We start from the raw sequence: 27,981 nt of genomic DNA on the forward strand, positions 1-27,981 counted from the left end.
CACTTTTGTCCAATGCATCACTCTAGTATGCCAGAATGAGTTTAGTTTAATCCACAACCTCGGTGTTGGACTCCAAATCTATGAATTCTTACTTAGTGATATTAGCTTCTATGCCTCAATCTCTAGATTAGGGAAGACCTTAGGACATCCATCATCTATTCTAAAGATGTTGGATTGCTGATAAATTATCCTTTGTAAGTTCACTTTCATTCTATATAATTGAGTTCTTTTGCCTCTCAAGTTATACTTATTGTATTATCTCTACGATCATGATAAAAAAAGAAAAAATTTCATCTGAAACGTAAAAAGAACTTATTAAAAAAGATGCACTCTCCCCTTCACAAATTGTTAAATTGTAGGTAGAGTGGCTGATTGGATGACCAAACTGCTTGTATTCTTGGTCATATGTGACTGCTTAGTTCTTAGCACGCCTGGCAATATACACACGTACACAGGACTGAATTTCAGGTCGAACCAATACAACCGTGTAGAGCACTTACGACCAGACCATACTAATTCCTGGGGATTCCCACATTTTCAGGTGGATGGAATATGAATCATACCCATGAAGGTGGGCCCCACAACTAATTGCACGAATATCCACTCCATCTATCAGGTCCAAATGGACCTGACAACGCGCCAGGACAAAAATCAACTAGCTTAGTTGCCTGTCTTTGAAAAGAAACACAAAAGATAAAAAGGCATACTCAACTGCATTGTTGAACTCTATCAGGTCTACGTGGGTGGACCAGACAGGGAGCGGATTAGCTGTTTTACCCGGGTAAAAGATTAGTGGGTGTTACCGTTACCGTGTGGGGCCCACCTCGATGAATGCACCCATCCATTTTTGCAGTTTAAGCATATCCAAATCTCTAGTGAGCTACAACACTGGAAGAGATGGTGAATAACTATTAAAATCTTTTTGTATACCACGAAAGTTTTGAATTAATCTAATCCTTGTATTTTCCCTTAATCCAGTTTTGTTTAACATTATCAACGGGCTGGATGAAAATTAAACATTAAGGATATGGTTACTTGGGCCTTGGGAAGTTTTTAATAGTGAGCATTTCGGTTGTCACTGTTTCTTGTGGTATATGCTTAATTTTTAGGACCATGTTCTAAAATGGGCTGTAAGAACGGATGGACGGAGTGGATATGCAACATATCATCAGGGCGGGCCCTACGTTAAGGGTAACACCCAGAGTGATGTTACCCGGGTAACACCCAATCCATGCCATATGGCAGGATTTCGATCCCTTCATCTCAGGCTACGAGTGCAGATAGAGTTGGGCATAGAGTAAATTCAGAATGAGTTACGGCTGAGTCGACCCCATCCGGTTTTGAAATAGGGTTGACCCAAATTTGACTTGACTCGATACCGAGTTCAGCATGCCTGACCCGATCAGACCAAGTCTGACCCAGTCACAAATACCGCGTCAGGTCGAATCAGCACCAAGTTAGGTCGGGTGCAGTGGGTATCCATGGGCTTAAATCACAACTCAAAACCTAGATTCACTCACCAGGATTGCAGCCTCTCTATCAGCTGCATGGGATTTCAAATCCGAAATGTCATATTTGAGTTTTTTTTATTTTTTATAATATATATGCACAAGTCAAGTTTTGAATCGAGTCGAGTCAGTATGAAGTTGGATTTTAGGTCGAGTTGAGTATAGTTACTGTGTGACTCGAATTCGACTCGGCTTGAGTTAGGATTGGGTGAAGTTAACTTTATTCAGATTGACTCACCCACTTAATTCGAATCGAGTCAGATCTAAATGAGTCGGACGAGTTTGCCGAGTTGAGTCGTCTTGTGTCCAGCTCCAGGTGCAGACCTAGCCCCTTTGACTGAAGCTGATTAGGTGAGAAGCCCACCTCACCCAGGATGGTGTGGCCCTTACTGTGGGGCCCAACTTGAAGAATATATAATGTATCCATGCCACTCATCTGTTTTTCTAAATCATTTTAGGGTTTTATTCCAAACTGAAGCAGATCGTGAACCATACCATCGGAAACCGTAGTGATTGAACGCCCTACCACAAAAAAAAAAAAAAAACTTCTTAGGGTGCACCTTAATATTTCCATAGTGTTTATTTGCCATCCAATCTGTTGATAAGGTCACATAAGCCTAGATGAAGGGTAGAAAACAAATATCAACTTGATCCAAAACTTATGTGAGCCATTAATGGTCAATTACTCATGTTTCCCATGGTTTGGTCCACCTTATTATTGGATCTGCTTCATTTTTAGGATAATGCCCTGGGATGATATGGAAAAGGGGATGGGCGTCGTGGATACATGATACATGCATCAAGGTAGGACCCACAGTAAGGGCCATAACATCTTGGGTGAGTCCAGGGTCACACCTATTCTGCTCCTTCCTTTTGACAGCCTATAGCAGGTTGGTACTGGCCAGATAGCCTGCCTGACCTATAAGCCTAATTCGTTGGGACTTTATTATTATTATTATTATTTATTAGGATTAAAGGCATGTGTTGAGTGCATTGCTGAACTCAGATTAGGTCTGTGGGCCTGGCCCGACGGGAATTCAATCTTGTCACATCCCATCATAGCTAAACCCAGCCCTTTGTTATGGTTTCCTACTATTACAGGTGGCAATGGGCCAGAAAACCGACCCAAGCCTATGAGCCTAGCTCAGAATTGAGCTATTCTTATTTGATTGGACCGCAGGATGAATTTAAGCCTCATATGCATGCCTAGTTTAATTTTTTATTTTTTATGTTGAGTCTTAACACAATTCATTTCATCCAGCCCTCACTAGATGTGTACATGACTCGATGTGAGTCGAGCTTGGCATAAGTAGTCTTAGCCCGGCCACTAGCTAACCCTAACTCGAACTCGGCGCGATTCGGTCCTTGAGCCTGACTGGCCGGCTTGGCTCAGTTCGATCAGCAGCTCGGGTTAATAGGCACGTTCGAGCTAAGATCGAGTCGAGTTCGTCTATGCAACATTTTAACAAACATATGAATTACACTTTCTAATGCTCATCGTATGTAAAACAACAGCAGCAATTTTACAGGTATTTCTTCAAACACCTTGTAGGCAACATCAAAATTAAGAAAAAAAAAAAAGTATTTGTTTCATATACATACCTTCCTTGCCACCAACCGACACTTCCTTAAGTCATTTCATCGACTACTTGGTGAGCAACATCAATATTAAAGTAATTGAGTCACCAAACTGGTTCGATCCAAGTTTGATTCGAGTTGGGGTTCGTTCCGAGTCAAGTCAAGGTCGGGCAAACTCAAAATAGGCTTAAAATTTTTTCGAGCTAAAAAAATCAGTTCGACTCGGCACGAAATCAGTTTCAAACCGAGTCGAATTAAGCTTTTTCGAGTTGAGTTGAGCGAGCTAACCGGACTAACTCGGTTCGTGTACACCCGTAGCCCTTACCCAACTTTCATAGACGTCATTGAGAAAGTTTCATTTTTGTGTTGATCATATGCACAAGTTATAAGGTAACTCATTTAGTGGACCATTCTAATTTTACACTTACATCACATGTAAAAAATTCTCATGAAAACTAATTCTAAGGCATTTTCTACGTTTTCTTCGCAACAAAGTTAAAAATCAAAAGTGATGAGCCCATGTGACGTATGTCTCACATTAAAGCCATCCCAGAGATAGACACCAATGTCCATTACATTCATGAATCCAAATCTAATAAGGTGAGCCAAATCATAAAAGTAATGTACCTTATTCAAAGCAGCTCAATTACGTCCAACAAGATTGACATGATGTTTTGTTCGTTTTATCATCATGATGTGGTGCATGATGTTACGCGTATGCCATGTGCCCTCCAAATCTTGACTGTCACTAATTTTCAAAAGGAAAAAAACAAACTAAAGGTTTTTTGGTAATTTCATACCTCAAAAGGCATCCGATAAATATATATTCCCTATGATTTGGGGGCAAAATCCCTCCATACATACATGTGTGTGAAAATGATATCATGACGTAGTCTTTATGATAGCTTTCCATGAAGTCGGGTTATGTGGGCCCTAAAATAATGCATATTGACCCTAACATAATGTATGTTGGACATTCACACTGTGTATTCAAGGGATAGCTTCTAAGATATGAGATATCATAAAAATAAGTCTAAATCCTTCATTTATTAGTATTAAATTTTTTATGTTAGGTGCATTGTAATTGGACCACATCATCAATAAACATAGAAAGTTACTATTCCTGTCAAACAAATGATCTGCATTCTATAAAAACCAGCCTTAATAGGGACTCAATTGACTGTAACATCTAAATAGTTTTTAGTAATGCTGAAAACATTTAAAAGCGCTAGTTGTGGCCCACTCAAGTTTTGGATATGGCTGAAACTTGGTGTGACCCCTTATCTAAGTGGGACACACAATGGATGAGCACTGGATTTCTAAACCATATCTCAGCCGGCCCTTATAAACGATCATGAAGGTTTCAAGGGGTGGATATCCACTCTCAACTTTTGTCTATCGTGTGGCCCACTTAAGCCATAGATTAGCCTGATTTTTAGGCCTGTGGGCCACTATGAAAGGGTGCATCTGATTGATGGGGTGGATGTCCATCACACATAATGGTGGGGCCTACATAGCTCGACCTTCCAAGAGGTCAACCTCATAGTAACTTTTCCTGTATATATAAGTTTCAACAGTTCCAATGGCTGGGATCATCTTTAAAGGAAAAGGAGGAACCCTCCATGGCCTGACAATGGTGGGCCCCACTTCCTAAAGTAGGGGACACACCGATCCACGAGGCCCAGTTGGATGACTCGCAGATTGGTGTGCGTTTACTATACGGTTAATAATGAAAATCATCCAATGGTCTTATTTTAACAAACATGTCTTCACGAATCAGAGGCTATGATTATTCAACCAATAAGAATTTTGTATAGTAACTTAACGAAAGTGGTTTTCATAATTTAGTCAGTTGAATTTCAGAATTAATATATTCCACGTGTACCATTTCTTGATGCCTGTGTATCGAGCACCGAACGCAACCAGAGTATCAAATCTTCTTTTTTTTTTTTTTTTTTCTTGTATAAAATCACTCTGGCTTGCTGGATCTGACTTCGATGTTGTAGGAGGGAGACGAGACGAGACGAGACGAGAGGAGAAAATGGGGGAAGAGCTAGGCGAGAAGCTTCTCGTGAATAGAAAAGAAGAAGGCGAAGAGAAGCTGGGGCGGAAGATATGGGTTGAGTCGAAGAAGCTCTGGATCGTAGCGGGTCCCGCGATTTTCACGAGATTTTCGATGTTCGGCGTAGCGGTTATCAGTCAGGCGTTTATCGGGCATATCGGCTCGACGGAGCTCGGGGGCTTCGCCCTTGTTACCACCGTCATCTTCAGGTTCTGTACCGGAATCCAGGTAACCGATCTTCTCCCTTCGTTACCGATACAGTCTTTCCGTTACGCGATTTTCCGAAACGTCAATTTTCTTTTTCTTTTTTCCTTTTCGCACTTCCTTTCTTAGAACAATGCTTCGATACTCTGGCAGAGTGTGGTAGTTGCTAAGCGAGCGGTTAAAAATTACTCAGAAATTGCTTACGTGGAATACCAATAATTCAACTTACGTACATACATCACTGTGCGACCCGCGTTCGCCGTCTTGAACGTCACGTGAGTTGGTCACGTGAGACACGGATCAGGTGGCGTTGCAAGCATCGCCCCCAGCGATGGTGTGTTGATGTCTTGGGTGCTGTGGGGCCAACGTGATATATCTGTTTTTATATCCACACCGTCCATCCGTTTTCCCCCCTCATTGTAGTGCATTAAATAAAAAATGAAGCAGATACGAACCTCAAGTCGACCACACCACAGGAAATAGTGGTGATTGAACGTGCATCGTTGAAAACTTCCTGGGGCCATAAAATTTTTGCATCAGGTTGAGGTTGATATTCGCGTTGATCTTATCCACAGGTTGGATAATAAGTAAATACTACAGTGGGTTTCATTATCCCTATTGTTTACCGTGGTGCGGTTCACTTAAGTTTCAGATCGCTTTATTTTGGAATTCGATCGTAAAATGAGCTGGTAAAACGGATGGACGGCGTGTATTAAAAAAGCCATACATCACGTTTGCCACACAACGTCCGACACATCAACTCACCACCGCCTAATCCGCGTCTATTCGCAGCCATCTTCGCAGGGACGCTGATTAGCTACTGACACGTTGAGTAACGAGACTCGCTACTAAAGTGACGTCACAAAGTTCCGTGGGGCGCCCCACCATGATGTATGTATTGTATCCATACGGTCCATCTATTCGGCGCCCCACCATGATGTATGTATTGTATCCACACGGTCCGTCTATTTGGATAGAGCATTTTAGGCCATGATCGAAAGAACGAGGTAGATCCAAAACTAGAGTGGACCCACATAAACGCCTACCGTTGAAACCATACTGAGGTCCACCATGATGTTTGTTTGAGATACAACCTGTTCATATGTTAAGGCAGAGATGAAAGAAGGTCAAACACAAATATCAGCTTGATCGAAAACTTTTGTGGCCCATAGAAGTTTTGAATGGTAGTCGTACTCTCCCACCGTTTTCTATGGTGGGGTCCACTCGAGCTTTGGATCTGACTCATTCTTTAGTTCATGCACTAATATAATCTCTCTAAATAGATGGACGGTGTAGATACAAAACATACATGGTAGATACAAAACATACATGGTGGTGGGACCCACAGAACTTGGCGACGCCACTTGAGCAGCGAGTCTCGCTACTCAATAATCCGCGTCCTCTCCGCCCGTGCTAAGCACATGCGCTTTGTTTTACACGAGGCGAAGTAGGGGTTGTTCTTGGATGGAGGGCTCACAGTCAAGATGCGTTGGCTGTACGAGAAAAAAATAAAAATAAAAATCAATAACAAATAAATCCGATCCAGTCAAATCAAGTGGATCACTGTTTCCTGTGGTTTGGTCCACTTGAGCTTTGGATATGGTTCAATTCTGGGATGATGCCCTACAATGAGTTGATAAAACGGATGGACGACGTGGATAATACACATACATTACGGTGGGCCCCACGGTTTATTCAGTGGATACGGTACTGAGTTACTCAGCAGGCAATGGGCGCGGTTTGGGTGGATCCCTACCTGTGGGGCCCACTTTGATTTATGTGCCTTACATCTACACTGTGCATTCACTTTGACAGCTCATTTTAGATAAGATACCAAAAATGAAACGGATCCAAATCTTAGGTGGGCCATACCACAATAAACAGTCCTTGACTGAATCCCCACCGTTAAAAACTTCATGGTGGCCACAGGAATGTTTATTTGCCATCCAACCTATGATAAGGTCACAAAGACAAGGACATGGATGAATAGACCACACGGCTTTTTAGGTGCAGCTTTGTAGCTTTGTAGGTTTAGCTTTCCCTTCACAGCTTTTTAGCTGTTAAAAAAAGGTCTCTGCCCTTTTAATATTGTCAAAGAAGCCCTATCTTTTTGATATAAGATCATGAAACGACCCTACTGTTAGACTTCCATCCGAGTTCTTAAACAGTAAGGAAGATGGTTGACTCCTTGATTTTGTAAAGATGTGAGAAATTCTCACTTTAAATGAGATCTATATTGCTCCTGCGTGCACTAAACATGATCAAGACCATCTAAACCATATATCAAAGCCATCCAGATGATTTGAATAACCTTTTCAGGCTTGCATGTAGCGTTAGGTACGGGACGACTTACCTCACTTGACTTGTCTCGTCCAACTCGTTTAGACTCGACTCCACTTAAGCCGAATGGGTGAGTCAGTCTAAATCGAGTAGGCTTCACCCAATCTAAACTCAAACTGAATCAAGTTCGAGTTATCTAGTAACTCGACTCGACTTGACTTGGAGCTCGGTCTAGTCATAGTACTCGACTCAATGTAAAACTGACTCGACTTGAATTCAGGTGTATATATATATATATATTTCTAAGTGTATCTAACCGTATAGGATGCATTCAACCATAACCCGACCTGATCCCAAACTCTCTCTCCCTCCCTTATCCTCCTCTTCCAAGCCCAGAAACCACCCACCACCCCAACCCTCCTCTCTCTCTCTCTCTCTCTCTCTCTCTCTCTCTCCTCTTCCAAGCTCGGCAGTCACCCACCACCATCACCACCCCCCCCCCCCTCTCTCTCTCTCTCTCTCTCTCTCTCTCTCTCATCTCTCAATCTGAATTAGTGTCAACTCGAAGCAACTCGGTACTTTTGACTGGGTCAGTCAGTATTAGTCTATGTCAAATCCTAATTCAGATCGGTTCACGCATACTTGACTCAATACTGAGTCGAGTCGAGTTCGGGTCAAGCCTATTTCAAAATCGGATCAATTTAGGTCAACCCTATAACTTGGTTTGACTGAGACTCGATGCCCAACTCTACCTGCATGGGAATTTCTTTAACCTATGCAAAGTTAAGGGCAAACAGGGAAGGATCATTTGACAATTATCGAAAGGGCAAGAGGCTATTAGACCTCCAAGGCAAAATGGAGGGCGCTATCTGTCAAAAGCCCTTCCGTATTCAAACCATCTCTATCGGAGTGGATTAGGTGCAACCCCATCCTGACCCAATATGGTACGGCCCTTACCCATGTGCCCTACCTAGATGTATTTATATCCACACCAGCCATCTGTTTTTTCGGATCATTTTAAAGCATTAGCTTAGAAATGATACAGATAAAAATCTCAAGTGAACATACAATAAGAAGCTGTGGTGATTGAACATTAAAAACTTCTTATGGGCTACATAATTTTTGGATAAAACTGATATTTATCTTGTCCCTTCATCCAGTTTTGTGTGACCTTATCAACAGAGTGGATGGAAAATAAACATTAAGGAAACATTATGGTGGGCTCTAAGAACTTTTCAATGGTGGGGCGTTCAATCACCACCATTTCCTATAGTATGGTCCACCTGAGATTTGAATCTTCTTCAGTTTGGGCTCATGTCCTAAAATGATCTGGAAAAACGGATGGACGGCGTGGATGTAGAATACATACATCAAAGTAGCGGCCGTACCGTCTCGGGTGAGGCCGAGGTGCACCTAATCCGCTCCCATACGTAATCTCCCTTGCCGTGCACGACGAAAAGGCTGGATGGAAACTGCCTTCAGAATATTCAAACACTATTATTATTTAGTTCTTTTCTTTTGAACCTGGACGGTTTCCTTGGACCACATATAGAGTAATCTAGACCGTCTAAATCATTTACAGCCTATGGATGTAACATAACCAAGAAGCTACATTGAAAAACTAAAATTACATTTCTTCCAGTGTTTGGTGAAGATTCCACACGCCTATATATGTAAGTCTTTCTTGGACAACGACATGCGTGCTAATACGAACATGTGACCCATCCTCTTAATACAATGAGTAAACTAATGCAGAGAGATAGCTTTTTATTTGTTTGATACAATGATGAAAAGTAGCCTTTATTTTATTATATAGTATATATTGGAATGATCACATACAGTTGATTGCATGATAGGTTACCATGATGGGTCCTTACTCTTGCCTGGGTGGTAGACTCTCAGGAGTTTCAACTCCCGGTCAAGGGTTCGAGTACCCATAGGCGGTGAGATTCCACCAGCGTGAGTGTGTGGGGTGTGTGTGCGTGTGTAAATTTTTTTTATTTTTTTATTTTTAAAAGGTTACCATGATGTGTTGGATATTGTGCAAAGGTGGGGGATTGGGTGGGTCCCGGTAAATATCTAGCTCGATGGAAGATGTGGAGCCCACCATGATGTATGTGTTTTATCATGCTATCCATCTACTTTGGGAGCTCATTTTAGCGCATGAGCCCAAAAATGAAGCTAGCCATAGCTCAAGTGGACCACACTGTAGGAAATGAAGATTGAATGCATTTAAAACTTTTTGAGGCCACGAAAGTTTTGGATCGTGCTGATATTTGTGTTTTTCTTTTATTCAGATCCAAGTAACCTTATGAATTGATTGGATGAAAAATAAACATTGTGGTGGGCCCTAGGAAGGTTTCAGTGGTAGACACCATTGTCCATAGTGTCCTGTCACGTATTGCATGGACAATACCGACGGAGCTTTTCCATCAGCTAACTGGGCGGTGTTGGTCTCCTCCCAATTGAGCGTGGCCGGTGTTTTTCCAGCTCATTTTAGGGCATGAGCCCAGAAATGATGCAGATCTAAATAAATATCAGTGGACCACACCACAGAAACAGTGGTGATTGATCAATAAAAACTTTTTGTGGGCAACAAAACTTTTGAATCAAGCTAATATTTGTGTTTTCCCTTCATGCGGGTCTATGTAACCTTATCAATAGGTTGGATGGCAAATAAACATTATTATGGGACTTAGGAAGTTTTTAATGATGGGTGTTCAATCACTAGTGTTTCTTGTGGTGTAGTCCACTTGATATTTGGATCTGATTCATTTTTGGATTCATAACCTAAGATGAGCTGGAAAAATGGATAGGTGGTGTGGATATACAACACATGCATCAACATGGCCCCACTGTTAGGGACCTCATCCAGCAAGCAGTTGTGCCACTTTTGTACAGCGTGCAATGGATAAGGGGAATACTCTAGATGACTCGCAAACATAATTTGTAACCAACCCCCCTCGTTTTTTACACACACCAATGCACGTTGATGTGGGATTTCACCACCTATGGGTATCGTACCCAAGACCTCATGTTGAAACTTCCTTGGGGGGGAGCACGTGGCGTTTGGCACATGGTATTAGATGGGATTAAGTGGGTTGGAATTGCATTTGGTCCGTGCCAATTCCACTCAATGTTTGGGAAGACTGGAAAAGCTTGGAATTAGATTAGATGGAATTGCATCTAGTCCCTTGCCAATTCCACTCAATGTTAGCAAGTTGTGTAGGTCCCACCATGATGTGTGGGCTATATCCACACTGCCCACCCATTTTCGAGATCATTTTAGAGCATGGGCCAAAAAATCAGGTAGATCTAAAGGTCAAGTGGACCCCACCATAGAAAGCAGCGGAGATTGAATGCCTACAGTTGAAAACTTCTTTGGGGCCACATAAGTTTTGAATCTACCTCATTTTAAGGCTCATGCCATAAAGGAGGTTACAAAACAGATGAATGGCTTGGATATAACACTTGTTATTCTCTATGATGGTGGTATATCCATTCAATGTACCACTATATTACAAACATAACGTGGGATTAACCTTATCCCATGGTAACGGGGGACAAACTCTGCCATATGTAATAATTATGTTTTTTTTAATCCCATCCGACTCAATCCTTCCCAACACCATGTGCCAAACACCCCCTCAGAGTCTACCACAGAGTTAGAACTGAGACCTTATTTATAAAGAATTAGTTATATTCGCTTGGACAATAACCTACGGTCCACCTAGTAGATAACTGACGCAGGGATGAACGTGATGACGATAACTACTCCGAATCCACGGAGCTTCTCTGGACTCCTCACAGAGACTTCTCGAATCCACAAGGAAAAAAAAGCAGAAAATAGAAATAAATTCTAATAAATTCAAAATTGATTAATTGATCATTAAAAACGAGTTTACAACCCTTTAAATAGGGCTACCAAGCAATGGGAAAGAAATTATAATCAAACTACAACTCAAACTCTTAGAATCCACGACTTACTATAAATAGTAAACTTACTATTTATAGACGGTTGTGATGTCTACTAGTGCGCAAGGTTTTCAGTCAAAACTAGTAAGTGTCTTATTTGGCTTCACCAAACCGTTCTCCTAATTATTCTAAGCTCTTTTCACGTTGGGCGCAACTCCTAAAGCCCGACAGATGAAGAGTTATAATCAAACTAAAACTTACTATTTATAGTAATAACGAAATTAAAACAGGGAAACGACTGTCAATCCAGGGGTTTTTCGCAATTTCGGGCTGCGCAACCCTGCGTAGCGGGTTGGTTGGCTTTAGTAGCTCGTTTTTTCCCAAAATCATATATTTTACGTCAGATAACTCATTCCGGATTGCAAGATACGCCCGATTTAAGGTTCGATGGTTTGGATCACTTCTGTCGTTGACCGGACCTTTTCTGATCCATCTTGGCCATGTAATTGTCCGCGACCCGCTCTGCATCAGTCTCCTCCACTTCAAAAGAACTCGTCCTCGAGTTCTCGTCATGCTCTAGTTCATGATACTCGGTCAGGTCTGCGACATTGAAAGTCTGTGAGATTGCCATGTCATCTGGACGATCAACAATATAAGCATTATCATTAATCTTTCGGATGATTGAGACGGGTCCAATCTTCTTATTTTTCAACTTGTTGTACATCCCGGTTGGAAATCTCTCTTTGTGCAGATGGACCATAACGCGGTCGCCCACCTCGAACACTTTTTGTCGCCGATGCTTGTCCGCTTGTTCCTTGTACTTCTCGTTCGAGGCATGTAGCTTGGTCTACACTTCTGCATAGATGCCCATGATTTTGTCTGCCATATGTTCTGCTGCAATGCTCGTGCCCGGGTGCTTGGGTAGAGGGACCAAGTCAAGTGTGTGGCGAGGCACTCGTCCGTAGATAATTTGGAACGGTGATCTCCTAGTCGAGCGGTTCACCATGTTGTTGAATGCAAACTCTGCTTGGGACAAGGACAAATCCGACTGCTTCGGTTTTTCTCATGAAATACAACGAAGGAGGTTTCCCAATGTGCGATTCACAACTTCGGTCTGCCCATCAGTTTGTGGGTGGTAAGCACTGCTGAATTAAAGTCGTGTATCGAATCGATTCCATAAAGTCCGCCAAAAGTGGCTAATGAACTTCGTGTCACGATCGGAAGTAATGGTCTTGGGGACCCCGTGTAGCCGAACGACCTCCCTGAAAAATAAATTCGCCACGTGTGTTGCATCGAGGGTTTTCTTGCATGGGATAAAGTGTGCCATCTTTGAGAAACGATCTACCACCATGAACACCGAATCCATGCCGCGTTGTGTTCGTGGGAGACCAAGCATGAAGTCCATTGATAAATCCTCCCAAGGACTGTTAGGCACAGGTAACGGGGTTAGAGGCCCGTATTCTGAGATTGCCCCTTGGAGGTCTGACAAACATAACAACGTGTACGGCTTTTCCTACATCACGTACTAACTGCGGCCAGTAATACCGCTCTTCCACAAGAGCTCGCGTCTTGTCTCGCCCCAGGTGTCCACCAAGGCCACCTCCATGTAGCTCCTGAATAATCTGCTCCCTCAGAGAACTTTGGGGGATGCACAATCGATTCCCTTTGAAGAGAAAATTGTCCTGTATATGAAGGTCACTGGAGTGACCTTCTTGACACTTCATCCAAGAATCTTTAAAGTCCTCATCCTCGGCATACAGCTCCTTGAGATAGTCGAAGCCGACTACCTCATTGCTCACTGTAACTAGTAGTGATGCACGACGGCTAAGTGCATCAGCCACCTTGTTCTGCTGCCCTGACTTGTGCTTCAGAACGAACGTGAATTCCTGTAAAAATGCAACCCATCTAGCATGCACACGATTCACGTTAGTCTGACTATTAATAAACTTTAATGTTTGATGGTCAGTGTACAAAACAAACTCCCTTTGAATCAGATAATGCCGCCAATGTCGCAGCGCCTGAACAACTGCGTACAACTCAAGCTCATAAGTCGACCACTTCTTTCGGGCTTCGCTGAGCTTCTCGCTGTAGAAGGCTACCGGCCTGCCTTCCTGTGATAATACTCCTCCAATTCCTACGTATGAAGCGTTACACTCAACCTCAAACAATTTGTCGAAATTAGGAAGTACCAAGACCGGTGTTGTAGACAAACGATGCTTGATCTCATGAAAGCTCTTATCAGCTTTATCGGTCCACTGGAACGGTCCTTTTTTCATGCAATCTGTTATAGGCGCGACTATGGTGCTAAAATCTCTCACAAATCGACGATAGAAAGTCGCCAACCCGTGAAAACTCCTCACCTCATGAATGTTTGTCGGGATCGGCCATTCCCTAATTGCTCGCACCTTTTCATCGTCCACACGAATGCCTGTAGATGTTACAACAAATCCTAGAAACAATAGGCTGTCAGTTAAAAAACTACACTTCTTCAAGTTGAGGTACAACTTGTTAAGTTGTAGGACCTGTAGCACCTGCCTGAGATGTTTTCTGTGCTCCGCCTCATCCTGGCTATATATCAATATGTCATCAAAATATACTACCACAAATCGGCCAGTGAACGGTTTTAGAACTTGATTCATTAAACGCATAAAAGTACTTGGTGCGTTTGATAGGCCGAAGGGCATGACCAGCCACTCATACAACCCTTCCTTGGTCTTGAATGCCGTTTTCCACTCATCACCGGGTCGAATACGAATCTGATGGTACCCGCTCCTTAGATCTAGTTTAGAGAACACCTTGGCCCCTTCTAACATATCGAGCATGTCGTCCAACCGTGGTATTGAAAACCGATATTTGATGGTAATTTTGTTGATTGCTCGGCTGTCGACACACATGCGCCAGCTTCCATCTTTTTTTGGCGTTAATAATGCTGGTACGGCACATGGGCTCATGCTCTCTCTCAAGAGACCCTTACGGATCAATTCCTCCACTTGCCCCTGAAGTATCTCACACTCCTTCGGACTCATCCGATAATGAGGGCGATTGGGCAGGCTAGCCCCAGCGACGATGTCTATGTGATGTTGGATGTCCCTCATGGGAGGCAATCCATCAGGTAAATCTTCAGGCCAGACTTCTTTGAATTCATTTAGCAACAGTCTTAAATTTGGAGGGATGTTTGAGGGTTCCTCTTCCTCGCCCTTTACTACTATGGCATATACCTCGCCAGTTTCCTTGGATTCCTCCATGAAATATCGAATGGTCAAGAGGGAACTCCCCTCCACTTTAGAGGCTTCAGGGTGGTTCTCTGGTGCCATAGGGGCAAGGATTATTTTTCGACTATCCTTGACGAATATGTAGACATTATCTCGTCCCCGATGGGTCGCATCACGGTCTGACTGCCAGGGTCGACCGATTAACATATGACAAGCTTCCATATCGACCACGTCACAAAGTATTTGATCCTTATAATTTTTGCCAATTGAAAACGAGATAGTGCATTGTTCAGTTACTTTGGTCTCATTCACCTTCTTTATCCAGCCAATAGAGTATGGGGAAGGATGTTTCATCGTTGGTAGTAGCAACTTGTCCACCATTACTCTCGAGACGATATTTTCGCTACTACCACTGTCTATGATTATATCACAGACCTTTCCGTTGACGGTGCACCGAGTACGAAATATATTATGTCGCCGTGGATGTAATTCCTTTCGTGGGGCATATAGTAATTGCCTCACAACTAGAAATTCACCACGGTCCTCGCCCGTCACTTCATCGCCACCTGCTATTTCTTCAGTGGTTTGTTCATGTTCATCAAAGCGATGGTCTTCTTCTGCGGCCTCATCTTTAGTGCCCCCTTTGTTTATAGTCAAGTGCGCTGCGGGACGTTGAGGACAAGTGTTTGATAAGTGGCCTGGTTGGCCACAGCGGTAACAATTGTTCGACCTTAGCCGAGTATAAGGATTTGGAATCCTACTCGGACTGGCATTGTGGGTGCCGCACGTTGAGGTCGAGATGGACTACCGTATCACAGTTTGCGGTTGTAGGAAGTTGAGGTACTGGATCTTTTCCTCATGGCAGCACTGGATCCTGCGTGGGACCCGTCATGGGGGGTCGATTAGAAGGATATGGTCGAGCAGGAGCTCTTGCAAGTTGTGTTTCTGCCCTACCCGCCAATTGAATTGCTTCATCTACGGTCCCGACTGGGTACATCTGAACTCGATCCTGAATTATCAGTCGCAACCCACCTATAAATCGTGCCACCTTCTGTGACTCAGATTCTGACAGATCGTTTCGTGTAGCCAACCGTTGAAATTCTTCAGTGTAATCTGTGACAATTCGATTTCCTTGTCTGCAATTTTGATATTGCTGGAATAATATCTGCTCATAATCACTGGGGAGAAATCGTGATCGAAGAAGACGTCTCATCCGTGGCCATGATGAGATGGGTGCCTTGTTTTGGCAGGCTCTTGAGAGTTGTAATTGTTCCCACCATGCAGAAGCACCAGATTTTAATTTAAACGCTACCAATTTTACCCTTTTATGATCTAGCACGTCCATGTAATCAAAATATCTCTCTACTTCGGCTAGCCAATTGAGAAAATCTTCTATACGTAATAAACCGTTAAAACTAGGAAGTTCAGCCTTACCTCGATAGTCTCTTTCAGCACGATCTAGATGATCACCTCCATGGATTGGTCGTCGAGCAAAACCCTCATTAAGGTCATCGTCACTAGAACTTGAATCATCTGGTGTAGCCCTACGGTTTGCCACTGGTAGTGCTCTACGAAAATCGGGATTGTGTCGTACAGCAACCATGGGTGGTGGAGCACCGCCTAGGGCTCGGGGCGGAAGTAGTGCATCCGCAAGAGGTCGAGAGTTGCCTACAACCCTTGCATGGTCAACTGACTCTCCCGGTGGAAAGCTTCCATTCTTTCCGAAAGATAACGAATCCCTGGATCACCGTCCACAGGATTTTGATTCATACCTTCGTTGTTTGTCATCGGCCCGAGGGGAATCCTCGCTCTGATACCAATTGACGCAGGGATGAATGTGATGAGGATAACTACTCCGAATCCACGGAGCTTCTCTGGACTCCTCACAGAGACTTCTCGAATCCATGAGGAAAAGAAAGCAGAAAATAGAAATAAATTCTAATAAATTCGAAATTGATTAATTGATCATTAAAAACGAGTTTACAACCCTTTAAATAGGGCTACCAAGCAATGAGAGAGAAATTATAATCAAACTACAACTCAAACTCTTAGAATCCGCGACTTACTATAAATAGTAAACTTACTATTTATAGACGGTCGTGATGTTTACTAGTGCGCAAGGTTTTCGGTTAAAAATAGTAAGTGTCCTATTTGGCTTCACCAAACCGTTCTCCTAATTATTTTAAGCTCTTTTCACGTTGGGCGCAACTCCTAAAGCCCGACGGATGAAGAGTTATAATCAAACTAAAACTTACTATTTATAGTAATAACGAAATTAAAACAGGGAAACGACCGTCAATCCAGGGGTTTTTCGCAATTCCGGGCTGCGCAACCCAGCGTAGCGGGTTGGTTGGCTTCAATAGCTCGTTCTACCCCAAAATCATATATTTTACGTCAGATAACTCATTCCGGATTGCAAGATACGCCCGATTTAAGGTTCGATGGTTTGGATCACTTCTGTCGTCGACCGAGCCTTTTCTGATCCATCTTAGCCATGTAATTGTCCGCGACCCGCTCTACATCAATAACTCCCTACCTTTACCTGTATGCCACGTCTAACTTGTCGATTAGATTGGCCCCATATGACACATTCATTGAGTGGACGGTACTTGTATATTTCTATTTATCAATGGCTACAGATTATTTTCATGTGTGGCTAACTTAATGAATAAAAAGGGCTGATGTTTCTACCAGATCATCTTCGTGTTGTGGCCAACCTATTGAAAAGGTTGGATTTCACATGCACTTAATAGGTTGAAAGTTAACTGCCCAGCGGACCATAAATTGTCGTCCACACTGTTGGACTTGAGACCTCAAATTAAAATAGTTTTCTCGGTGTTAACAATAAAATATCAAACAATTAATAATCAAGGAATGAGACTTACAATTTTTAATTTTAACTAACTAACTATCTAACTAACTAACTAACTATATATATATATATATATATATATATATATATATATATATATATGGGAAAAGGTAGTCGAGCTGTGTGGGCCCCACCATGATGTATGTCGAACATCTACCCCATCAGTCAGATGCACCATTCCATGGTGGACCTAGGGCTTAAAAATAAAGTCAATCCGTGACTTTTGTGGGCCACACCACATACAAAAGTGGAAAGGGGTTACCCTCTATTAAAACATTCATAATCATTTTTTGGGCCCATCGAGATGTGGTTCACAAATCCAGCCCATCCATTATGTGTGTCACACTTGGATGAGGGTCAGACCAAGTTTCAAACGCATCCAAATTTCAGGTGAGCCCCACCAAGTGATTTTATATGTTTTAGGCATGTCTTCACATGATTTTAGATGGTATGGCTCACCTGAGTTCCTTATCCAGCTAATTTTTGGGATATCCCATAATTTAAAGGAGACCCATTAAATGCACGGTTTTGATGTTCGACATACATCGTGGTGGGGCCCACACAGCTCAACCTCATGGGGAGTTCCCATGAGCTCGACCGTATAGAACCTTTTCCATATATATATATATATATATATATATATATATATATATATATACACACACACACCGTATAGAACCTTTTCCAATAATATATAGTGTTGATGTTCGATTTAAGTCGAGTAAACATCTGTTGTGATAGAACTCGGCTCGTAAACAAGATGGGTATCAACGAGTTGAGTTGAGTCAAGATTTATTATGATCGAAGTCGGCTCGTTTTCAAAACAAGATGGGTCACATGAAGCTTGGCTCTATTGCAGTCGGTCATCCAAGCTGAGCTAGATCGATCCAAGCTAAGCGAGTTTTTCGAGCTAGCTTGGCTCATGTACAGCCCTACACCACAAGGTCATTCCCGTCAACCTCCATTTCACCTTCTCCTTCCTTCCATGGCAGCTGGGCATGGCGAGCGCCCTTGAAACGCTATGCGGCCAGGCGTACGGAGCCAAACAATACCACATGCTTGGCATTTACCTCCAACGGTCATGGATCGTCCTCTTCTCGGTCACCATCATCCTCCTCCCGCTCTTCATATTCACGGCCCCGATCCTGCGGCTGCTGGGCCAGGCAGACGATATCTCAGCCATGGCAGGGACCATCGCCCTTATGTTAATCCCGATTATATTCACCTTCATCTTCTCATTCACACTCCAGATGTACCTCCAAGCCCAGAGCAAGAACATCATCATCGCTTATCTCGCAGTAATCCAGCTAGCTATCCACATCTTCCTGTCATGGCTCATGGTAGTCAAGCTCAGGTGGGGCGTCGTGGGCATCATGGTCTCGATCTTCCTGTCGGATTGCATACCGATCGTTGGTATGGTGGGGTACATCTGCTTTGGCGGGTGTCCAGACACGTGGCAGGGGCTCTCCATTGAGGCCTTGAAGAATCTGTGGCCCATCATTAAGCTCTCTCTATCCTCTGGTGCAATGCTCTGGTAAGCCCTACTTCATATGTTTGGTAAGTTCTCTCTGTACACGTCATCTTGGTCGTTCATCAGGTGGGCCCCATCTTATATGGGTGGGCCCCAAAATGAGCCCAGCTTCTATTTTTTGTCCGTGACACATGTAATGTAGTGCCCACTGGATCTATGGCCTTGATCACGCACACTATTGCCAATGGCTAGTGGTCGGTGCTCTGTGGGCCAACCATGATGTATGTGTTTCATCCATGCCGTCCACTCATTCTTATGGACCATTTTATGGAATGAGCCTAAAAATGAGGTTGATACAAATCTCAAGTGGACCGCAAAGTGTCTATTGAACGCCCACCGTTAAAAACTTCTTGGGAGCCACAAATTTTTGGATCAAGCTGATATATATTTTTTTCCTTTCATCTAAGTCTGTATGACACAATCAACAGGTTAGATGTCAAATAACCATTACAGAGGGCCCTCAGAGGTTTTTAATGGTGGAAATTCAATCACTGCTCTTTTCCCATGGTGTGGTCCACCTAAGATTTAGGTCTACCTTATTTTTGGGATCAAGCCATAAAATTATATTTGAAAATGGATGGACGGCATGGATAAAATACATACATCATAGTGGGGTCCACATAACACCGACCACTAGCCAAACCGCGTCATCATTGGGTTGGAGTGTACTACGAGTCCGGGCCCAAACCCCTAGGCCCGGTCTGTCGAGCTGGGTCTAACATCTGGGCCACATTACTAATTGAGCACGCTTAGTTCAAGGCTCTATTGCTCGCCGGGTATGGTTGGGCGGGCCCAGTCATCAGGTGGGCCCCATCTTATATGGGTGGGGCCCAAATGAGCCCGGCCCGGTTGTTGAGCTGGCTCAGTTCAAGGTTCCATCACTTGTTGGGTATGGTTGGGTGGACCCGGTCACTGGGCCTTGATAATCACAAAAAACAAGTTAATCAAATCCGTCAGTTTAATGGGCAGCATGAGCTTCAGCCATGGTCCGTACTTCAGGTTGGGTTTGTCTTGTTAATCAATACCGGGCGCAGCCTAGTCCATCAACACACTTACTAATCAGGGCTGTTAATGGGCAGGGCAGCATGCTGGGCTCAGGCAGACTTGGGTTTACGTTTTTAGACCTGCAGGTCAAGCTCTATGGTTTTAAGACTCAGATGAGTCCCATGCGACTCTACAAACTCGACTCCGACTTGGTTGGACCCGATCTGGTTTTTTACAAGGCATAGCCTACTTAGCCGAGTCTGAACCTAACTCAAGATTGGACGAGTCAGTCTAAGTCATCGAGTCTTGACCTGACTCGAGATTAGATGTGATGTAGAGTGGGACATAGACCTATCCTAGTATAGATGGACCGAAAAACGCTCAAACGGAAGTGGACGTAATCTATCAAATCTGGGCCCAGTCTTACATAGGGCATGATGTAATTGGCCCCAAGGTGCGTTTGGATCAGAGAAATTCATTCATTCCGGATTGAGAAAAATTGTCATTCAAAGCACAAATTGTAAAACCATAACTTTTGATTCGGAATAAGTTACGGGAGGCACGACCTATGAATTTCGATTGAAATTTCGTTTTGGGGCCAACCGACACCCGTATGTGTGTCACGTCGCTCCGTTTCGCAAAAAAAATGACTCTTTCCTACTCAAGTATCCCATTTTTGGAAAACTTACTATTTTTAGTAAATTTTTAGTCGGACGTAACTTCTTATTCTTAAAGTTTTAATATTTTATGTTTTCTTAGGATTTGCTTCTTATAATGCCAGTAATAATCCTGCGTAGTTAGATTAAAACTATTTATTTTTAGCAACTTTTACTATTTTAGGAAAGTTTTAGTTTATTTGCATTAGGACTCTTAATTAGGGTTTCCTTCTATTATTTAAAGTTTTGTAATCTCGTTTGAGAGACAGATTTCAATAAAGTATTTTCAAATTTTCTTAACTATTGTGGATTTGAGAGCCATTACGCCTAGGAAGACGGTAATCTTTCTCTATATCCCTTCATGCTCTTGCCCGCGTCAGGATGGGTCAGTCTAAGTCATCGAGTCTTTTAACCATGCTGGGTTGAGCCTAATTTTTGGCCTTGAGAGAAGAAAAGCTGGTGCAGCTACAATGTAATGATATTTTGCGTCTCAGTTCAATCTAAAAATAAGCCCACTTATTATACCTATGTTTCTAATCTTGTAATCTGTTTTGTCTTAACAGCCTGGAGCTATGGTACAACACTATATTGGTTCTACTAACTGGACACATGAAAAATGCTGAAATTGCTATAGATGCTCTCTCTATCTGGTACTTGAAACCCCATCCTCATCATACCCTTTGTTCCATGGATTAAAAAAAAAAAAAAAAAACTTGGTGAGTCGGAATGATTATTTCATTCTTCAGTCCATTCCCAACTTGCCCCGAGTTGGGGGATTGACTTGTCCAAGTCAGGCAACATTTGGAGGGTGACTCATGGTTTCTAATGAGATCAGACTCAGACTGAATTTGAGTCAGAAATACATGCTTTCGTTTGATTTTCTGTCTTTTCTTTTCTTTTTCCAATCAATTTCAAGATTACGATTACAAAAACTCATTCATTTCTTCACACAGCCTCAACATCAATGGGTGGGAAATGATGATAGCAATTGGATTCTTGGCTGCAGCAAGGTATTTTTCTTGCAATCTTCTGTCTTTATTTCTTTGGATTTTTCTTTTGGCTGTTCTTAAAATTCCTCTATGTGGACCATGACTCAAAACTCCTTCACCACATGTAGCTTGCCTCTGCACCAAATGATTTGCTAGAATGTATCTCGACATATTGCTATATGATACATCAAGATTTTAGCCTTTGATTTGTGGTCATCTTCCAATGATCAAAACCATACGATGGATCTCACTTTAGATGGGCTGGTATAAAATAAAATAAAATAGCTTAGATTAGGATATTTTATCCATTCAATCATTTGTCCGATGGGTCTCACCTGGGCTGTATATGATAAATAAAATAGCTTAGATTAGGATATTCTAACCCTTCCCTTCAATCATTTGACTCTTTTCCTTTGAATTTGGAAGGTCTCCACAACCTTAAAATGATCAAAGGGTTCAAATGTTTCAATCTGAGAGTTATTTTGGGACCCCCCTTCATAGTTAGGCTCATCATATAGAAAGTTTAAGTCACTAAAAAGGACCTAGATCCGACTGCTGATGTCCCAACATATCATATCAAGAGTCATACTTTACTAGAGTATCAAATAACTCTCAATCACTTCTCCACCCCTCTTTGTCTGGCAAAACGCTTCCTCTTTGCACACGCATTTCATGTGCCATACCTACTAGCATACATATGTGTGTGTGTGTGTGCGCATGCATGTGTATTAGTAGTTGCTAAGTACCAAGTTTATCACTATTAGTGGAATTTTGAAATTTTGTTTTGTCATTCAATGAATTGCAGTGTGCGGGTATCGAATGAGCTTGGAAGAGCGAATGCGAAAGGTGCAAAATTTTCAGTCGTTGTCACAGTGGCTACTTCGCTCATCATTGGATTGGCTCTCTTTATAGTGTTCATGCTCTTCCGTGGGAAAATCTCTTATATGTTTACAAACAACCCAGAGGTTTCGGCAGCAGTTGGAGATCTTTCTCCTCTGTTATCCTTGTCCATTCTGCTCAACAGCATTCAACCCGTCCTCTCGGGTGAGTTTCTTCCTCTCATATCCTTTTCTTGTAGTGTATTTAACATAGATGCTAGTTTTGGTTGTGGCATATTAGTACTGTTCAGATCAATGGTATTGCCAATCCATAGTGGGGCCATCTGATTGATGGTATGAATCACTAATCCATTGGCCCATGAAATCACTCACAATGTCGTTCATTTGTCTGACTAGGCCTTGTTGGAGTTACTTTAGGGTGCATTTGGTTGTTCCAAATATCATGAAATTTTGTAACAAATTAGACTGATTAATCATAACATATCCTGAATTTTGGTGTAACCAAATGTGCCCTTAGTTCATATGGTGATTACAGATTAGTGATTATTGAAAGGGCTTCTATGGGTGGGCCCACAGGATCTGATAGTATCTACATGATCCTAGGGAGGTTTGCACAATTTCAAAGATCTGCCTAACTACTACGGGAATGGAAAGGATTTAATCACCCCCCTAATACTATAATTTGGATGTCCACTGAACATGAATGATTTAGATTGTCGAGAGGCAGCCTAATGGATATTGGGTATTCCCTCATTATACCTCTCCCAAAATTCTCCCTGGGAAATCTCTCAAATGGGATGCCTTTATTGAGAGAATGCCTCCTTTAAATAAAAATAAAAAATAAAAAATAAAAAAAAAATTAAGAAAGGGGGGAATTGAGAGGATTGGTAAGAGTTCGGAGGTGGTGAAGAAAGTTTGGAAAGGGATATGTAATTGGGAATGTTCTAAGTGTAATTGTGGGACCCACCCACTAATTGTTGCCGATATCCAACAATTATGCCATTAGTGATTAAAGTAATTCTGATAGATATAGTGATTTTTTCTATCTTTGGAGTCCAACCATCTTAAATAATCTCATGTTTTTTGTATTAATTTTCATGGGCAGGGGTTGCTGTTGGCGCGGGTTGGCAGAGTGTGGTTGCTTATGTGAACCTCGCATGCTATTATTTGATTGGGATACCTCTCGGAGTTGTGCTCGGTTATGCAATTGGTTTTCAAGTCAAAGTAAGATGTTTTGTTTTGGTTTTACAGCATTTATACGCTCTACTTTCAACATGTAGAATTACATAACTATGTTCTGCTTCTTTCCAATGTTTTGGAAACTAAAATTGCAGCAGATCCGAACATAGAGAATGTGAAGGGGTTTGATGCAGCAATGATTCCATGCTGCTCTTGAAACAGATTCATCCCAGTGAGGAGGAATTTTTGGGTCTGGACTCCTGTTGCATAAGGGCATGTATAGTGTCCTAATGCATGTGGTCCATACGAGTGGGGCCATGGTTCAGTGATCTGAGGCCCATCAGATGAACCATCTGCTGACAATTCCTACTTAACAATTGGCCTCAGATTGACTTGAAGGGGTCCTAATTGTGGGGTCAAAGGGGTCAAACTTGATCATGATCAGTCATGATTGATGCATTCAATTTCTAATGTTGTCTTGGAACCATGGTCATTTCTGGCTGGAGAAAAATAATTTGATTTTGGAAGTTCTACCTTAGGCTGTGTTTGGTTGCAACAAATATCATAAAATACCATGCTATTTCAAGATTAATCAGTCTAATTTGGTGCAAAATATCATAAAATGAAATATCGAGATATCTATTGCAACCAAACGTATCGTTAGTGAAATTTCCAAAAAACATGAAATCTTGATCTTTATCAGAAAGAAAAATTCTTTTCCATCTGCACAAGGATTTTTTTTTTTCGTAGAGTAAAAATCCAAAAACAGAAAAAAAAAAAAGAAAAAAAAAAGAAAAGGAACTCTTGTCATTGTGGCCCTGGTGAAAGGCGGCCTAATTGTGTCTGATTGTTCTCATTCCTTGTCTTAGTTTTATAGTCATTTTTACCCAACAGCTTCTCTTTGGTCGTTTGGGACCTTGAATTTAGATTTTAACTTACTAAGAATTCAAATCCAGGATGTTCATTCTATCAGTTGTGTTTGGCAGCCTGAATATATAATCCTATGGAAACCAGATACTGTGTTTGGCAACCTGGATTTTCAAAAAGGCTTCTTTAGAGCAAGGATTAGACAGCAGTCATGTCAGATGAAGGGAATTGAAAATCCTTGAATTTTGCATGAAGAAGGGCCCCTTTTAAGGATTTTCAATCCTAGGTGGGTTTGAAGTCCCCCAAATCCAGGCTGCCGAAAACAACTTGGTTTCAAAAATCCAGGATTGAAAATCCTAGCTGCCCAGAATCTATGCCGCCAAAGACCGCCTAGAAGAAACTGCTAAATGCAGCATTAGGAGGCCAGTTTCCTTGATTATGTTATTTGTTTTGTAGGGAATTTGGATTGGAATGTTGCTTGGCACAGTTGCTCAGACTCTTGTACTGTCTTATCTCACATGGAGAACTGACTGGGATGATCAGGTAATTCAATTTCATTTATGTTCTCTTTTCCTAATAAGGACCGAAAAATAACATTTCCAATATGAACAGAAATTTCTTCTTTTTACACACTCTTGTTTTCTGAATGATCACCTTGGTGCCCATTTAACAAAAATGATCCTCATCCGGTTGGCAACTGTTGGATCTTTCTTCTTCAAATCAATCATGCGAGCCACCTTCCTGCAACAAATGGGGTGGAGAAAAGTTATGTGATTTTGGAAGTTGCACTTTAGGCTGTGTTTGGTTGCAACAAATATCATGAAATACCATGCTATTTCATGATTAATCAGCCTAATTTGGTGCAAAATATTATGAAATGAAATATCAAGATATCTATTGCAACCAAACGTATCTTTACCCTTAGTAAGATTTCCAAAAAGTACGAAATATTGATCTTTATCAGAAAGAAAAACTCATTTCCTATCTACACAAGGATCCATTTTATTTTATTTTTCATGGATTTCGGGAATTATACTTAAGAGTAAAAATCCAAGGAAAAAAAAGAAAAAAAACAGGAACTCTTTTCCTTGTGGCCCCAAAGGTGACCTAATCGTGTTAGCTCTCATTCCTTGTTTGAGCTGTTTAATAGTCATTTTTACCCAACAGCTTATCTATGGTTGTCTTTTCTTGATAATACAATGTGACAGCTTTGCCTATGATATTCAAAATAGGAATTCTCATGATCCCTTTGAAAGGCTTTATGACCAGCGGCCCATCTAAGATCAATCCTTCTTTACCCGCCTGTGAACAAACTTTTGATGAGTTGCATTATGGCATTACTAAGGCGTTGTTTGGATACTTATGAGTTGCATTAGTTGTAAAGGACTTACAAGCAACTTAGAGGCAGTGTTTAGATGGAAAAAATCACCTGTAAGTGAGTTATAGGCAAAAAACCAAGAGATTTCACTTGTAAGTGATTTCCAAAGCCTCATGTTTTCAATAGATTGGCTACAAAGGAGAAATGCTGCACAACTCTCTCTCTCTCTCTCTCTCCATCCCCCTTCCCCCCTCCTCTCTCTCTATATATATGTCTGTGTTGGAGAGAAGCCATCAAAGAAGAAAGGACAGGATTTGCATGTAACCCAAAGCTCTATGGGCCCACCGTGATGTCCAATGGCCGGCCATTACTGTTATTGAATATCTTGCCTAAAAGTGACTTTCAGGTGTAAGTTGTTCCGACTTAAAAAGTTACAGGCACCCAAATGACTATGGATTTTATTTTTATTAAAAAGTAAATGGACCGTTGTTTATATGATTTACACCATTGTTTATATGATTTCCATTGCAGGTAGCTAAGGCTGCCACACGTTTAAACAAGTGGTCTGTGCCTTCAACTGAGGAAACAAACAGCAGCCTGTCAACCGCCTAACGAAGAGTATCCAAAGGCAAAATGTTTCTGAAATGTCTGTCACATTTGGATGCGCTATTGAATTGGATTGCAATCAATTGGTTAAATAAAAAGGCAATGAGCAATTGAGAGGCTTTGGGACCCAATTGCAATTATATCGATGTAAAGTTGGATTTCAATCCTTATCTGATTTCAACAGAACCTCATTGCATATTGGTTACTTTTCCTCTCTATTGAACTCAATCCAATTCAATGTTGCATCCAAACGCAGCCTCAGCGGTATGAAGAACAGTCATGGATACAAGAGAGAGCTGTCAAGCCTAATTGAGAAGGGCAGATATTTTCATCTCCAGCGTTGAAACACCATTCCTTTAATCCAGGAATGGTTTCCCTCTGCTAGTGGGTTGTTTGAGATGGAATGGATTCAATGCAAGGTATGAAAATTCTTCCATGTAACCTTTAGCTAAAGACCAGAAGAGTAGATTTTACATTTAGAAGCTCATGTAAGGAGATTTTAAGACAAGCATTGTCTAAGATAATGTAGGAATTCTACTTGGAACAAAGATCTGTATATGTGGACCCCAATGGAGCTTGTGCATGGAGTTTGTACATTTGGGGCCTTGGTTTGGAGATCCAGACAGTTGAGCTTGTGGGTTCCATCATGGATGGACCATGATTGAAGAATCTCTTCAAAACTTTTGTTTATCGGCATGCAAATACATGGATAAGATGATAGAAAACCAATTATCCATATTCAATGGAGGAAATGGCCGAATTTTATGTGGCTAGCATTTTCTAATTTTGGAGATTTTGGGGGCATGACTCGTCCATGATTGGTCATCATACCAATGGCTAGGGTAATGCATACATGTCCCACAGGAATGATGTGTATAGCAAGGAAGTTTTTCTTCTCTTTTATGTGCATGGTTGGGAAGTTTTTTCATTTTTTTAATAAAAATGTGGGAGCTCGCCGCCGGTAACTTTGTTGATAAGGTAAAAGGATTTACTGGACATTGAGGTGGGCTCCACAAAAATACAGCCTCACTGATGGTATCAAGTCACTATCCACAAAAAGGAAATGATACTATAAGGTCGAGCCGTGTGGGTCCCACAGTGATGACTGTCAAACATCAACACCGTCCATTTGATTGGTCCCCTTTAGGTTATTGGATTTCCCAAAAATCAGCCGAATATGGAACTTAGGTGGGCCATACCATCTAAAACCATATGAAGACATGTCTAAAACATATAAAAGCACTTGGTGGGGCCCACATGAGTTTTGGATGTGGCTGAAATTTGGTCTGACCCCTCATCCAAGTGGGACACGCACAAAGGATGGGCTGGATTTGTGAACCACATCTCGGTGGGCCCAATAAATGATTATAAATCTTTTAAT

General features: G+C 41.9%; 2 protein-coding genes across 2 annotated transcripts in view; both read left to right on the forward strand.

The window, feature by feature from the left end:
• LOC131227708 (protein DETOXIFICATION 21-like) overlaps window positions 1–27,981 on the forward strand; it is a 52,159-nt gene that overhangs the window by 3,845 nt on the left and 20,333 nt on the right. The gene's annotated exons all lie outside the window — the stretch shown is intronic.
• LOC131227706 (protein DETOXIFICATION 21-like) lies at window positions 5,099–27,170 on the forward strand. Its single transcript, XM_058223507.1, has 8 exons — window positions 5,099–5,376; window positions 18,624–19,165; window positions 21,366–21,452; window positions 21,756–21,812; window positions 22,597–22,835; window positions 23,736–23,854; window positions 25,133–25,219; window positions 26,526–27,170. The coding sequence occupies exons 1-8, from the start codon at window positions 5,128–5,130 to the stop codon at window positions 26,604–26,606; spliced, it is 1,461 nt and encodes a 486-aa protein (XP_058079490.1). The 5' UTR covers window positions 5,099–5,127; the 3' UTR covers window positions 26,607–27,170.

Source organism: Magnolia sinica, chromosome 15 (assembly GCF_029962835.1).
Source record: "Magnolia sinica isolate HGM2019 chromosome 15, MsV1, whole genome shotgun sequence".
NCBI lineage: Eukaryota > Viridiplantae > Streptophyta > Magnoliopsida > Magnoliales > Magnoliaceae > Magnolia > Magnolia sinica.

What these genes read in the sequence shown, in the direction of transcription:
- LOC131227706 (XM_058223507.1), top strand. Translation starts at nt 5,128, where the DNA reads ATGGGGGAAGAGCTAGGCGAGAAGCTTCTCGTGAATAGAAAAGAAGAA. An exon ending in GGATTCTTGGCTGCAGCAAG is followed by an intron (nt 21,813 to 22,596) that starts GTATTTTTCTTG and finishes AATGAATTGCAG; the next exon opens with TGTGCGGGTATCGAATGAGC. An exon ending in GAACTGACTGGGATGATCAG is followed by an intron (nt 25,220 to 26,525) that starts GTAATTCAATTT and finishes TTTCCATTGCAG; the next exon opens with GTAGCTAAGGCTGCCACACG.